General features: G+C 36.5%; 1 protein-coding gene across 5 annotated transcripts in view; it reads right to left on the reverse strand.

The window, feature by feature from the left end:
- LNPK (lunapark, ER junction formation factor) overlaps window positions 1-16,463 on the reverse strand; it is a 56,080-nt gene that overhangs the window by 25,581 nt on the left and 14,036 nt on the right. For all 5 annotated transcript variants that reach the window (XR_010072026.1, XM_063341709.1, XM_063341707.1 and 2 more), the window contains exons 6-9: window positions 15,950-15,990; window positions 8,986-9,066; window positions 8,846-8,897; window positions 1,895-2,104 (exon numbers count right to left, since the gene is read on the reverse strand). Coding sequence is in view for 4 of the 5 variants with exons in the window: in XM_063341709.1 (XP_063197779.1) it covers window positions 1,895-2,104; window positions 8,846-8,897; window positions 8,986-9,066; window positions 15,950-15,990 (384 nt within the window). In the remaining variant the exon portion in view is untranslated. The remainder of the gene's footprint in view (window positions 1-1,894; window positions 2,105-8,845; window positions 8,898-8,985; window positions 9,067-15,949; window positions 15,991-16,463) is intronic.

Here is a 16,463-nt window from a genome sequence, read left to right on the forward strand (position 1 = left end):
TCATATTTGTTGCAAGCCAGGCATAAACTTACATGCAATGATATTACTCTTATAGATACTGAATTTACATACTTTTCACTACAGCTACATCACTGAGATTTTATATGCCTGGAAGATTTGGGAAACTCAAGGGAATACAGGACTTCCACATTAACTGACAACTGCAATGGCTTCCATTCCTACCTACAAGAAAACAACATGTTTGGTCAAAATACCAGTTATTAGTGAAAATAAAATAATCTATGTGCCTATAAAACATTATCACAAAAAATTACATTAAATATTTTAATTAACAGGCTTGGCAACTGTCCTTTCAAACAAGTCCATTGATTTTTTTCTTTCTTCCTTTAAACCATTTCTGCAGTAAAGGCTGAATTTCATCCAGCTTATTCAGCGTGCCTGAATCTTCCCCTAAGAATAAAACTATTCTATAGCTGATATTTTATCATACAGCCAGCTTCTTAAACAAGAAGGAGCATGCGATTTTAAATTCATTAAGGAATTTTCAGTAAGCAGGTTTCCATAAACATTTCGGTTTGTAACCGAATAACCCATTTCCTGGTGCAAGGAGCTGACCTCTGGTACTTCAAGATAATCAAGACTTACTAATAACTTGCCTTTACAGTTCACTTCAAAGATAAAAACAAATTTGGCAGTTTCATAATACAGGTAAACCATTAATAACAAAAAATAAGGCTTAGTGAACTCTGCAGAGAAGTGAGAGATCACAACTTTTCATGAGAAGTTTATAGCACTCCACTAAACAAATACAAACAGGTATTTTAACATTCAGCTGTCCAAGATCTTCCATTAAGAGACAGGGTATCAATGTATATGTATAGTCCTACTTTTAGATAGTATCATGCAAGTGAGTAAGCAAGGACATACAGTTTGTAAGAGTTAAGTAACTTAAAGTTAAAAATCAGGAACACAAGGCAGAGAAAAATCTTCTTGATCACTGTATAAAGAGCAAAGAACTACTCCCCACTACAGTGGTGCTCAGAAGATTCTTGGCAAGTTGCATCCCTTCTATTTTCAAGGCAGCATTACGTCTCCTTTCTCGCCTTGTGATCCAATTTGCCAGACATCCTGCAACAAGTGAAAGGCCTGCCTCTAACGCATACACAGCTTTACCCTCCGTGAGGAAAGTGAGAACAACGCCTCCCGCCAAAACTCTCAAGTTTTGCTATCCCTCCTGTAGAATTTAGTTCATGTTCTATTTAATAAAGTCCAACCCACCTGAACACAAAGGCAGAAATCAATGAAAAGGCATTTTCAGAATATGAAACCAAGTTTTAAGGAGCACTCATTTCTACCAGATTTCAATCTGTTTCTAAATTTGTGACTCTTGCACCAAAATAACAATGCGATTTTAGAAGAATTCAGCTACCACGTAAGACTACTCTTCTGGTGTATTTGATATTTATACACTGTAATCTATGAGTATAGATTGCATGACTATACCTCCTAGAGTAAAAGTTTAAATAAATGTCAAGATGCATGTTAAAAAATATGTGCAGGGTTTAGTGAGAAACATGAATGTATTCTGAAAGTGTTCTCCTCTGTACCTGATTTATATAAGTGTAGAGCTCTTCTAAACTAAGAACATAAAAAGGTATGCTATATTGTTGACTACAGAATACTGCAAAGTTTTATTGCCATTTAAACAAAGAAGCCATAACAGTTAAATGAGCTCAGGCAATAGGTTTCAGCATCAAAAGGTGCCAGCTGTAAAGAGTTATGGCTAATTGAATATGGAACTCCTGCTTAATCAGATAACTGCTCTGCTATTTCCAAATGAAATGCCATTTCCATACTGTCTGAAAATGGCCTATTTTATTGGTAACCAGAGAAAACAATATAAACTGTAAATAACATTAAGTGCTCTGTTTACCCATTCCAGGCACTGAAGTAGCAGGGGATCCAGAGCGTCTTGGTGACTGCAAGGATGGCACCATGGTTCTTTCTGGGGGTCCGCTGAGAGCCGATGCGTCTCTCTGCAGACTAGGAGATGCTGGAACCAGTGATTTTGGAGAGCCTTGTTTAGGAGCCACAGGTGTGGGCGTAGCAGCATTTCTTTGAGCTGTGGTCCTCTGACGAATTTCTGACAAGAACATAATGCTAGATGTTAAATTCAGTATGCATATAAGAAAGATATTAGTAAGAGTACATTAATATCGCCATTCCAATCAACAAATTACAGAGTCTAACAAAACCAGAGAGGTCTGTAACTAAAGGTCACCAGCTGCCTGGCTGAGCATGCCAAAGAAATAAACCCCACACACAATACTATATTTTAATAGCAATAATTATTAACTGTTAAAAACTTAGGGCAAAATTCTTCTAGAAGAAAATTAGCAGATATCTATCTCACAAGTCTGTTCTCTAAGGCAGAACGCTGGAGATACGAAGAGCTAGATTCATTAACATGATTAACAAGTGACAGCTTAGTCTCTAAAAGGTACACCCCAAGAATGCTGACATGTAAGGCTATAGTACCCTACATAATTAGTATCTGGCACCCACGTTTGTTTGAACAAGCTTGCTTGTCCTCCTTCACAACAACTGGAATTTAACATTAGAATTGGACTTTCAATTCGTCTCCTTCGTTTCAAGATTAGAGAGATTTTATCTGCTGACTTTGTGTGTCAGGCTGGAAGCTATTAAATCCTTAGCAGGCAGTTCACAGGTCCACTGGCGACCAGCCACAGGGAGATGGGCGTGCTGAAGTCTGAAGGAATGAATGATCCCTGTCCTCAGAAGTACAGCACTACCACGCTAAGCTTCCATATGGGCTGGAGGAGGTGGGGCATGTGCAACACCAGCTTGCACTAGCTAAGAAAGAGCTGCTATCACTGGAGTACCAGGTCAAACACGAAAGTTCTGTTGGAAAACCACCAACGGCTAGTGCCATGAAATTGCAACACACATAGGCTACGTCCTTGGCCACTTATCTGTATACATAAATAGGATTAATATACACCATAAGAAAGAATAAAAGACTCCTTGGTGCCATCAGAAGACCACAACTGCACAAAGTCTTACTAAAAATCCACCTTGTTCAGTTTCCTACTGAGAAGAACAAATTACTAGTTTTCCCCTGCCACACCTTCCTATGCATGACTGCATCACTTCACACAACACTATCCTCCAACTCAGATCACCCAACGAGTTTAAAGATTCTGTATTTTAACTTGGTTTTAGCAAGTAAAGTTTGTCCCCTCACTATTTAAACTGTTCAGAACCTGGAAACCAGGATAAATTGGTGAGGTAGTTGCAGAAATTTCTTTAAGGTTTCCCTGGTGACTTGTTTCTATTTTGAAAACTGCTCCTATGTTGAAAGTTTTATTTTGATGAAGAATTCACTTACGGTGAACCTCACCACTAACATTTCTTTGAGGGGTTTTCGTGAGGGACATTAGTAGTAACCTTTGAAGTCTAAATACACTAGAATAATTGCACCATGCCCTCTGTGCCACCTGACCAAGAGGCATGACACATCTACAAACAATATATTGATTCTGCCCTATGATTTATTTATCTACATGTTCAAGTTTGTGTTATATTCTACTCATGTACAAGTTCAAAAATAAAAACAAGCTAAAGGTACACGGTTTCCCAACTCTTCTTAGCTCCACAGATTTTTTTTTAAAAAGTGATAAATATGAAGCCTAACTCCACTTGTTCCACCATCATTTTAAGTGTCTATAAAAAGGCATTTTAATCCACTGCTAAGATTTTCTTCATTCTTTTTCATTAAAAAGCCTGCTGTGTTATATTTTTACATATAAAAATGTCAACTATCATGACTAATTTCTACATACAGATGTTAATTCTACATTTTGAAAGCTGACTTCCTAAATCCCGTGGTTTAAGCATGTCAATTTTGGTTGCCTAACAGCTCCGAGTCTGTTTTGATAGGTCACAGATATATCCATGTTTATTGTGAGCCCATAATACACTATTTCTAAGCAATTTCCATGCCACCTGCAAGAGCTTTGCACCTTTTGCCTGTTCTTTTTGAAGAGTCATTTTTGGAAAGCCTCCTTTAAAAACGCTTTCAGTTGTTAAAAAAGTTATTGCTACTTTAATGACTCTCTCCCCATATTTTTGCTCGTACAATGATGCTGAACTCTAGTACTTTACAGTCAGTATTAGATGTGCGCTTCAGTATTTTTAGTCTCATTACAGAGGTAAGGATGCAAGACTCATTGCTAGTTTCCACAAAATGGTATCAGGTTATTCAGAAGACTTTTTGGGGTTCCCCCCCACCTTAGAAGTTCATTTGTCTTTCACTCTATTCTTATTTCATGCTTAAGAGAACTTGCCAACACTCCGCTGCTCCCCAAATAAAAGAAGTTACCAGAAGAACTTACATATCAGAAAATGAGAAACACTCTTAGCAAGACCAATAGTCCATCCATCCCCGTATTTCATCTTAAGAGTGGTTGTAGTTGTTACTCAATGACACCACGCAAACCTGAATGCTTTCTGTTGCCTACATTTCTGATACCACCCCCATAAACTCATTGTCAGGGACATTAAAGAGTACAGCCCTGTAATGATTTTAGTACCACATACGGACCCTGTTGCCCATCAACTCCTCTAACTCCTTTTAAACCTCCCGCCACTTCCACAATAACAGCCTTAATATTATTCTGCAGTAACTGGATATGATCTATTTACTTCTCAAATCGCCTTATGTTGAGATGCAACGTGTTAATAATGAGCCTCTTGCAAAGTTGCAAGTTTCCATACTCAGGTTCTGCAAGTTTGCTGAGTAACATGTCCATCAGGTCTCAACGCTAACAAAATATACAGGTACCACTGATGTAGTTTTAATAAAGTTTTGCAAGTTTCCAATGTTTTTTCTCTCACCAATGATTTTTGTGCATCTGCAAACCAACCATATGAAGACCAATAAATAAGTTAAAAATAAAACTTTTATTCTTCAAGCACACTGGAGTCCAAATGGTGCCATTACTGGCACTGAACAATACAGATACATAAGCAGACACATTACTTAACAGGGCTACTACTCACATCTCATGATTCAGTATGATCTCTTGAAGAATATTAAGTTATTGCCAGTGGTGAAACGGCTGTATCTTTCATGTTTACAAGCATAAATATTTTATTTCTCCCTCACTTTAAAACTCCTTGATTTTGGTGAGAAGAATACATCATTTTTAAAGAGGTAGTGTGCAATGCACGTCAATATATAGTTGGCATAACTTTTTGGTTTTAGTGGCAGAGACCAACCAAGTATTTTTCTTCCTCCTCATGCCTGTACCCATCCCACAGCTTGCAACTGTCTGTTACTGCATTATTTTGGATTCAGGTCATGGAGTGATCTCCTTCAAAATACAGCCCCGATAACAGTTGTATTAGCACAATGAAGGGAGCAGGTATCGACACAGGATATTGTTGATAAATATTTATTCCACTGCCAATATATACTTACCCTATTTTTTTTTTCATACAGCCGAAGCACTGAATAACTATATTCTCATTAACTCTACCCCTCAAAACAATTCTGAATAGATTGCGCTTAAGTTTCCAAATTACTTTCCTTCTGGATTTCCAGGTGCTCTCTTAGGCCAAACCCAAATTCATCTGAATCATCTGTTAAAACTAAAATTATTTAAGAACTGCGTGTCAAAACCACAAAAACTGCAAAAAGAGCTAAATACATATGAAAACTGGGGCACTACCAGTTGTTTTTCTGAGAACCAACTGTTATGTAATATTGATTAAATCTTTGTACTAATTAGGATGATGCACAAGTTTCCATTTCAACTGGTAAGTCAAAAACATAGCAACTAACTAACCTTTCATCAGCTGCCTCTCACACAACGTTGTCCAATACGATCACACATTGGTCATTATGTCCCCTCTTTTCAAAAAGACTCAACTACAGAGCTCAAGATAATGAGTTCTGCTGCCTGGCTAGTTTGTGTCCAAAGTGAGCAAAGAGAAGATGAAGGAAGCTTTAACATTAACTTATTAAGAGATATCTTACTATTCCCAGTCACTATAATTCTACCACATACTCCATACACCAAATTACACCACGACCACATTAAGGCGTCATCTAGTCACAGTAAGTTATATGCTGCACAGAACTGAAGCTAATATTTGGTTTGGGCAGATATTATTTAGTGTGAACACCAATAAGCTATTAGGATTTTTTGAAGCTAGAAATTGAAATAATTACTGCACATACCAAGAACAGATTCTTTAGAAAATAAGTCTCCACAATTTCAGAAGCTAAAGCTAAACACAGCATGTCCCTCCTGAACTATAATGCATCTACAAAATACAGCCTGAATATCCACCTTTACATGGACAAAAACCAGCACCAATTCTAAATTCAATGTGTTAGAGGACAGGTTGGAAAAAAGAGGGAAAAAAGGAAGTTGTGCTCTATATGAACAAAATTATATAGAATCATAGAATCATTTAGGTTGGAAAAGACCCTTAAGATCATCGAATCCAACTGGAAACCATGATAACTTACAAAATTTAATTTTCCAAAATCCTTTCCAAGGCTAAACTGCACTTTTATTCAGGATAAAATAAATTGCTTACTTTAATGTGGATGCACCCAAATAAATTGACTGATGCTTGAATCGGAAGTGTACTTTACATTTTCTCAATTGTGTCCCCACTTAAGTGTACATTTTCTCAATTGTGTCCCCACTTAGAGGTCTCACACCACAACACAGTCTCAGAGAGCAGCACTTAGATACGTCTCAAATGAAACTAAACTGAAAGACACCGTCCACCAAGTCCATGAGATCACTTTACAACCAGCCCTAAATAAAAACCCCTAAACATATAAAGTGTTGGAAAACTCCTCAGTAACAACTGTTTCACTCTACAAGTCTACTCCTATTATACCACACTTATTAATAGAGACCACAGCCTATAGTGGCTGGCTCTCAGAAATACCTGCAACTCCATCAAAACCTCTCCCTCATAGCCCTTCTATTAACAGTGGAGTCCAAATCAAGACAACACGCCATATGGTGGATCCAACTAACCTGCTTTTGATTAACTCAGAATGCACTGTGCTTTGTAAACCCAAACATACACAAGACCAGTTAAATAATAGAGACTGAGCAACTCGCATCCACTCATCGCTATTTACACAGCATGGGCAGAGGGGAAGAGAACAACTGTATAACTCCTCAGGCGTTTCAAAATGCTGGTGATATCCCTTAATAAAGCCAGGGTGACTAAAGACTTCTCATTGTCTATTTAATTTATAGCTAGTTATCTCTAGATCTCTGCATAGAAACACACATTTGCAGGCAGTTTCATCCCCTGGTCAGCATTACCTGCATTCTATAAACAGATCTGTCGCCCTACTTCTGGAGTGATTTCTAACATCGCTCAAGAAGAAGGATGAGTATAAAGAGTTTAAAAAAAAAAAAAGACTACCTAAACATTACAAGTATGACAGAAAATTCTTGGCAACTACCCGTGAGCTGTATTAAGACAGGGAGAACAAAAACAGGGTGTCAGAATGGCCCTTCAGCCTTAAAAAAGTATGAATGCCGCAGAAATGGAATGATTGGAGAGACAGGTGAGGAGCAAACTTGAGAAAAGCTGTTGTGCCTAGGACACCAGAAGAGATAAAAGCTTTACTGCTAACGTACTGCACTGCAGCTATTCACTGTCAATGTCAACAAGTAAGGATGAGCTAAAAACGTTTTCATGACAATTTGAAGCTAAGCAAGAAGAACAAAACAGTGGATTTGACCGTACAGCTTATAAACACCTTTGTTAGTAAATCCAGGTGCTCTGCCGCACCCATCAAAACCAGCACTCCAAGAGTGAAAAATGAGACAAATAAAAGTTTGGTTACTCACAAGAACTAGACACAAAGTTGGTAATTTTAATACATGCTCTAAAGCAATCTGTTTATTTTATGGAGTTATGCACATCAGATTCTGCAGTTCAATTTGAGCATCAGCCCCTACATATCTAAGTTGGTTATAATGGCAAATTAGTACTCACACTGAAACAGATCTCTCTAGGTATTTTCAGTATTATAATACAAGGTGACCTTTATACTGTGTTAATACTAGTATTTTCAATTTAACTACAGCATATTATACTCAACCTTAAGAAAAACTTAACGGTAGCTTGTTTGCATAAATATTTTTTTTTAATTTGTAGTCCACATTGTTAATGCAAACATTCTACTGGCAGAGTGTGGGGGAGAGATACTTTCAAGTCTTGAAAGCTGCGTCTAGAAGTCTAGAGTCTAGAAACAAGGCTTCCTCAAAACGCAAGCAGGTTTTTTTCCCATTTCTGTTATTATTTTATTCAATAGCATATTAAAATGGAACATCATAAATTAGCGAAGAACTGTCCATTCTTTGCATCTAGAAAATGACTTGATTTCTGCATTAGCTTTGTGGAATCTCGCCATCCACCATATAAAAGTAGTTTAAGCACTGCATTAGGAAAGGTCTAGCGAGCCAGAAATAGAAACAGAATTGAAAAGCTAAGTCAGTGAACATTAACTAAGATTTGAAAGCACCTTAGTATTCTAGAAAAGTTGCAAGTATGCGACAAGAAGTTAATTTTCTCTCTGCTTTAGCAACAAGCAGCATTAAACATCCTGCTGTCTAGAAGAGCATCAGCCTCTAGAAACAGACCCCTTGTCTGAAAAATACAGAACGGTAATGGGCATAGTCTAATAAACAGTCTATTAACCCTAAATAAAGGTCAGTTGATCTACAAATTTTATCATAGAGAGACTTCTAGAGTGGAAATTGCTATGAAAGACAAGTATCTATACTAAAGAGCAGCCGTTTTACAGGGCTATTACCTTGTCCAGGTCTTGGGGTTGCAGATGTTCCAGCAGATGGCAGTTCAGCCTCCTGCCAATTAATTACAAACAACATTATCTGAATGTTCGGCTCCATAGTACCTTTCATATTAAATCATTATCGATACCAAGATTCTTACCTTTGCACTTGATTCTGGATCAAACCTGTCAAGGATTAATTTAGCAGTCTTGTACGTTTCCTTCTCCATTACCTCCTCAAGCTGGAAACAAGAGGTTCCACACATCAATACAGAATTCTTTGAAGTATTCCCCCCCCACACATCCTCCCATTTACAAACAACTTATTAATGTTACGGAAAGGTGAAGTTCAGTCCAATGAACCAGTAGTATGTTCAGATACCTGCGGATTTGCTGTATTCAATGGAAATGAAATTTTGCCTTCAAAAATAGTTTCTAAACTCTAATGGGCTACTTGTATTTAACAGCTTTATTGCAAGGTAACACCAAATATTGCTAATTGTTTACATATAATGAGGAGAATAATTACATGCACCAACTTCAATAATGGAATGTGCAAAAATCTATCAGCCATCATTATTGGAAGTTATTAGACATGACAAGCGAATGACAGGCAATTCCTTAGATTTATTTCCTCATAGCACTTAATGCTATTAATTTAAGGAAGGTCGTTAGCCAAGTGCTTTACAGAATAAAGTCTCTGTGCCAATTAACTGCTGTCAGCATTGATTTTAGATTATTTATTAGTAGAAGCAATTAGCTTGCTGCAAATGCTGTGAAAACTCACTAACTAGAGAACAGCCATGGAATTTGCTCAAATGACTTTAAAGGCTGGATCTCCATCTTTACAGCGATTCAAACTGCTTTTCAGAAAAAAAAGGAACATGTTAAGAATTTAAATAAAAAAATTTACTGAGAACTATGCATACTTTAGGGAGTGTAATTAAACCACTTCATTATTACCGAGTTTTATTTACAATGCACTCAAGTGGCTTTATAGCTAATACATGGGCTTAATTAAAAAAGTAATCACTAGCAAAGTATCATTTTGGTGGTTAACAGCCAACATCAGAAGAAGCTTAACTTTAAAATGGAGATAGCTGAAGTTATGATAAATAGCTAATATGTATAGAAATTATAATGTATTTTACACTATCATAAGCAGACCTTTCTCCTAGATATGCTGACTAATGGCCACGTTCAGCTAAAAGGGGGGGGGTGTTTATTCTTAAGTCTGCTGTTGACATAAACTGTGAAACTGAAAAGGCCAGTGGCCAAAAAATTACATTCTCTCAAACTCATTTATCCCTGCTAAAATAACATATGGTGCATGTTAACACCACTTTTACACCATTGTTTAGCTAGCGAGAAACCAAAGTTTTCAGCCATTCTGCGTATACAGACCTCGTAGGAGTTTTTCCTTTAGACAAACCTCAGAATTACAAATCGACCTCACAAGCTAAGCAAAATTCACTCCATTTAAAGGATACACAGTATTCATTTAACAGCTTACTCCTACACACACTACCAGAAATTTAAGGCAAGGAATACTACCCAGGCTGTTAATTAAGGTCTGTAGAAACAAAAGGGAGTGAAGAAGGAAGTAAAAATCTATTTCCTAAACTTGTATTTCAGCAGGACTTTGGAGTTAACCCACTAACTTCGTAAAACAAATGCCACACAGTGCAATAAGATCAGAATTAAGGGTCTAATAGGAAAAATAAAGCATTTATTGCTTATAAAAGTGAAAACCATAAGGCAGACCTTTATATGAAGGAGTAAGGTTAGCGAGGGGAAGCTGCAAAGCAGGGAAGTGTTAACAGTCAGTGTCAATATGTGGCCCCCAAATCAAAATAAAAAACCCCGAGTCACTTCACATCAATGAACATATAATGCATGCAGTTGTTTTTATAGCCACACAGGAAAGAGAAATAATCTTCTGCAGAACAAAGTGGCCTTTAGGAAGGGGAAAAACAGAACACTAGACCATCACTTGACACCTTCTTTATCTAATGCACTTCTGGCTACAGCAGCATTAGATAGGATGGCAGTTATTTGTGGATATATGTGTCTTGCAAAAACAGTAACATTATTTTGAAGTGGAAAAATTTAGTTCTTATCACAAGATTCAGATGTCAAAGATACTCTTCACATTATATAGTTACTGGATAATTCAACAAGTTACTCCTCACATTTTGAAATTCACGTATAGCTTTTTAGTTCTAGTAAAGCTGAATCTGAACAAGAATTCAGTTTCACAACTGACTCTACAAATTTCTTGAAAATATATAGAAATTGTCAAGATTTCTATAACCACGCTCCCAGTTCTCATGGTTTTACTTCTAGGATATATTTTTCTAAAATCAGTTGAAGTTTGGCTGGTAACACTAAAGGAGGAATCACACAGATCAAAGTTTACTTACTCTTTGAGCAAGTTAGTACAGTTACTAGAAGCAAATAAGGGCCTGCATAAAATTCAAATAGTATCCGTACGTTTGCATAGCTGAAGAAACTGTCTTGTGCCCCAGCAAGCACGTTTATAAACGCAAATCTTCATACTGACTTCTGGATTGTCCGCCATCCTGAAGCATAATCTTGGAAAGGTTAAACTAGCACTGAGCACTGGCTCGCTAACACAGCAAATTGCTCGACACCTCCTGCTCTTTTTCCATAATATACTCTCTTCTCCGAGATCCGAAACTTTTCCCACAAAAACAGTTTCTACTTTCTGTCAAGGGCTAATTCATAGTCTATTATTATCGAGCTTAAATGCCGAGTAACCAGAATCACAAGCCTGTATGAAAGTCAATACCAGCCTAATCATGGATTTTTCAAACTTATTTCATGGAATTAAGTGCATCTTAATAAAGAAGCATAGTCATGTACCACGTTCTCTCCTATGAATAATTGCATGGATGGCCTCCTTTCCAACTGGCAACCAAACAGAATTCCTGTGGCAACGACATCAGTTGCCTATATTGAAGAGTAATACGAGTAACATATTTTAAGCTTCTTGTAAATGCAACTTAGCAACTGGAAGTCTGAAGTGTTGGCATGGTACAAACTACTTATTCACCATACTACCACATGAGTTCTCAAAATTGAATTACTTGGTATGTCAAACCCAACCATGGAGAGCTATTTATGTGTACACAAAGTCACAAGATTCGTTTCAGTCTACCGCGTCAGATATGCATGTACACATAGCAAAGGTTTCCTTAAAATAGGAAATAAATCATTTAAGCCACAACAATCAAGTGTACTCTCAACAGACCCATGCAAACAGTAAAACAACCAAAGTAATTGTTTTATTTAAACACTGCATGAAAGAAATACCTGGTTCAATCATTCATCACGGTTTTCAACCATATTTTGAGCTTCCTATCACACACTTGCAGTACTCTAGCACGTATTGGGTAGACAAGACTGGACTTGTACAACAATCAACTCCTAGTGGAGTTTTTGTCACATACTGAAGGTTATCAAAATACCTACAGTCTTCTATGCCTGGAAGGCCAAAGGTATAAAGTTCATTAAACAATAGTTATTTTGGAAAAAACTGCAACATATTAATTTTGTTATTTATTATTAACATAACTCTAAGGCAGTCTTGAAATCAGACATTTTTTCCTGGAAAAATTAACAGATGCAACTTTCTAAATGCTTACGTGAAATGGCTAGGAAGTCTGTCCAAGTTTAATATTAGACTCAGCCTACTATAACAGAATAGCTGAGCAAACTTCACCAAAGTTTAATTCTAACTATACTATACTATCTTCACAGCTCTGTCCTCAGGCTAAGATTTATCCCATCTTTAAGACTGCTGCTCCAGGTAAAGTCTCCACTAATTCCCACTTGGAGCAGCTTACTACATGTCCTGTGCCCTTGCTTTAATACGCTTAACCCTCTGAACTTGTTCATCTATACACATTCAGGCTTAAGGGCTGACATCCTCATTAACTGAGGACTCTAAGGCCAAAGTTACAGCAACACAATCACAAACACAACCTGAATATCCCGTACGACCAAGGAGGGAAAAAAAGTTGTATCTTGAAGCAGTGCTTTAATTATAGGTAATGAACTTAATCCCTACCCCCAATCCATAAGGAAACACTCAACATGTTTTAAAGCGTTCACTAGGCAAAGCATAGCATAGAGACTCAGTTCTGTGGAAAGTAAGTATTACACAACCTTTGAACTGAAGTATAGGACAGACAATATTAATGGGCATTTCCAAATGAAATATCTGTATTTGTGTTTGTCAGGTATTTTACCTATTCGAATAGCGGTGTAATTACGCCACCAAAGACTGAAGGCTTTGGAACAGAACTGAAGTTCTATTGAGCAGCTCATTCCACAGCCACCAGGGCATTTTATCTAGTAGGTGAGGAGCTTACTCCATTATAGGTACCCTTCAGCATGTAAGTAATGTCATTAGGGAAAAGGTGGACCACATGCTTGTAAAACACAAGTATTGTAACATTTTTCAAAAGGACAATTGTCTTCAATAGGATTTCTCTGGCAATTGGGTAGCTGAGCTGCAATGAAGTGAAAAAGCATAGTTGTTGTGGGAGGCTGACAGTGCTTAGACAACAATTTGTATTACAAATAAACAGGAAATACATAATTTACTTATCCCAGATACTTTGAGGATCACAATCTTAGTAACTAATCCTATTTGCAAACTCAGTAGCAAAACAGAATCCAACAAGGAAAGAAAAGGTCCGCTCCCTCCTCCCTTCTCATTATTTTACTTGGTAAAACAAAACGGAAACCTTTACCAATAGTCCTAAAGAAGTTAATCCAAAACAAAACCAAATATTAATATTATCAAAACGAAATCATTACAGAACACATTTTTATCAGTGTTTTTATCTAAAATACAAATTATATTCTGTCTCATTACCTGCATCCACTTTCAGCTCATTTCAACATGTTAGGTTTCGTGTATGATGATTTAATTTTAATGCTTAATTTAATACCTTTAAATGATGATGAAACTCCCAAGTCAGTCTGCTGAGTAAAAAATACCAACACTGAGCTGATTCAAGAGGTTGCAATAAGTATTCTGTTTCTGGTTCCTTGTTAGGAACCAGGCACCCACAAGATCAGGAAGTAATCATAGACTTTTTATTCCCCTCAGATTGAAAAATAGCTGAGTTATAGGTTATTGGACTTCCCAGAACTCTGTTTTACTAATCTTATTTAGAAGTCTGTCTTTAATGATTAAAGCTTGACAGGCATATATACTAATGGCAATTCATGTTTCCAGGTTTAAAGTCTTCTAGTTACACTATAATTTCTATATTGTTCACAAAGCATTTGTACAGTTGTTTAATTTTTAACTACTGCCCACTCTCCTACAATATGTTTTCTTGATTTTTTGCATATGCCAAATACACATTTCCATCTTGTTTCAACACAATTAACTCCCAAAGTAAAAACTCTCCCTTTTATAAACCCGCTTTTTCCTGACTAATCCTTTATTCAGTGCCTTTTCTCCAAAGAAGTGTTTCTCACACAAAAAAAAATATCAGTATTACTAGTTCTTCTAGAATAAATATGGAGATTTTCATGATAAAAGAAAAATAAACTTATTTAACTGAAATGAAGGCTTTACATTGAAGACTCCAAAAGCTGGTTTGCTCTCCATTGTGCTTTTTCTGTTCCAAGAACTTTCCCTCAAGCTACTCAATGACTATGCAAATTGCAGAGATTAACTAATTTCAGTCAAGCAGTTTTCATAAAGTTAATTAAAAACATAGTTATCATACTCATTTATTTTGTTCTCAGAAAATGTAAGCCTCTCCAACCCCTTTTTATCACCTCTCCAACCAAAGGACACTTCCATTTAATATCCATCCTTAACATAAAGATTAGCAGATATAAATATTAGCAAATCCTCTTTACCGAAGGACAATGACATAATTAGGTTACAGGTTACCATTTTTACATCTACATTTTAAAAGTGATATAAAAAGAATGGAAGATCAGGGAAATCTGTTTCCCCTGTAAAGGCCATATAATACCAGACTCTTACCTGGCTCTTTTTTGGTAGCTTTGTTTTGGGTTTTCTGTTAATTTAGCTACCATGGCAAAATCCAGAAGGCATAAGGCGAACACTTTGGAAAACTCATTAACGACAAAGCTTCATAACTTCTAGAGGTTTTTTTTTGGGGGGGGCGGGGGAAGAGGGGCTGGTTTTGTTGGGGGAGGAAGGGGATGTTTGGGTTTTGGATGGTTGGGGTTTTTTTGCGTTTTGGTGGTGGTGCTTTTAAAAGCAGGAGATGATGCCAACAACATAAGTAAAGAGAGAACCAACTTATGGAATGGTTAAGTAGACAGGAAACAGCTTTCAGTGTTACAAACTTCTCAAAGAATGCAAGTTATCCAAGACACGGAATCTTTTCCATCCTAAATTTGTCTTACTGAGATTTAAGGTTTTGATCCAGTTGAAGCAAATAACAGTATAAACACATATGCCAGGTAACTCATCCACACAGCTCACAAAATAGATGACCTCAAGACAACTGACAGGACTAATACATGAAAAGATACTTTTTTTTTTTTTAAGAGGAAAGAAATGTACTAGAAGAAACATGTAGTATAAAAATATGATGGAGGAGGATGGGAAATAAATGGCGATGCATTTAAGATATAAACAATAATCTGTTACTTGATGAAAAAGTGAATCCAGACAAGATGGAAGTCCTTTTTGCTATTTATGAACAAGACAGAGTAACTATTAAAGACTAGTTGCACTCTAGGTTCTTAAATTGGCACATCTAATACTTTTTATAATACTAAAGTAAAAGTAGTCAGCAATGAGTAGGTTAAAGCATACATTTTCATTTTCTGACAAAATGGAATCATTTTACATAGATCTAGCAACACTAAAACAGTAGAAGGAGATAATGTATTCCCATAAGCAAGCAGCCCTTTGTCATCTTGAAGAAAGGAAAACCTTGTGTGGTACTACAAAACATACAAAAACAGAAAAGTGGTAATAGTTTCACCTCCCTCTCTCCACTCTTGATCTATATATTACAACAAAACTCAAGTTGTAGAGATGCAAAAACGCTTCAGTGGACCATAACAGCTAGATTTTTGTGAAGTTTTACTTACTATTTTTTTCTTTTGAGACTTTAAATCTTCCAGCGCATCATCTAAAAGAAGGACACGATACATTAGTTTTCAAATATAAATAAAAAGATAATTTCAGCACACTTGAAACATTGAGTTTGCTTTTTGAGGTCAAGAGAAAATACGCACTGACCACCACCAACCCTACAACGTTAGTAAACTTCACATAAAATAACTAAAGTTTTTATGTGAAAATAAATCATTTTAAATACTGAAACTGCTTATAAATTATAGCCCACTGTTATCACTCTAGAGTTGTAACTATTAAAAAGTTTTATGCACCATTTCCTCATTAAGCAAACCAATTCTAGCCAGTGCCCTGCTTTGACCTACATTAAAACTGGTACAACAATGGACCAGATACATTTAATCTCAAGAGTCAAACTACAGAATAAAGGCTTGAGGTCTAAGTATTAATATATCTATTTGAGTACCAGATTTACTGGCTTCAGTATTTCACGTAAGCCTCTTAACACATGCTAGTTTCAAATGCCAG

The sequence above is a fragment of the Chroicocephalus ridibundus genome, chromosome 7 (assembly GCF_963924245.1).
Source record: "Chroicocephalus ridibundus chromosome 7, bChrRid1.1, whole genome shotgun sequence".
In the NCBI taxonomy this organism is placed as follows: domain Eukaryota; kingdom Metazoa; phylum Chordata; class Aves; order Charadriiformes; family Laridae; genus Chroicocephalus; species Chroicocephalus ridibundus.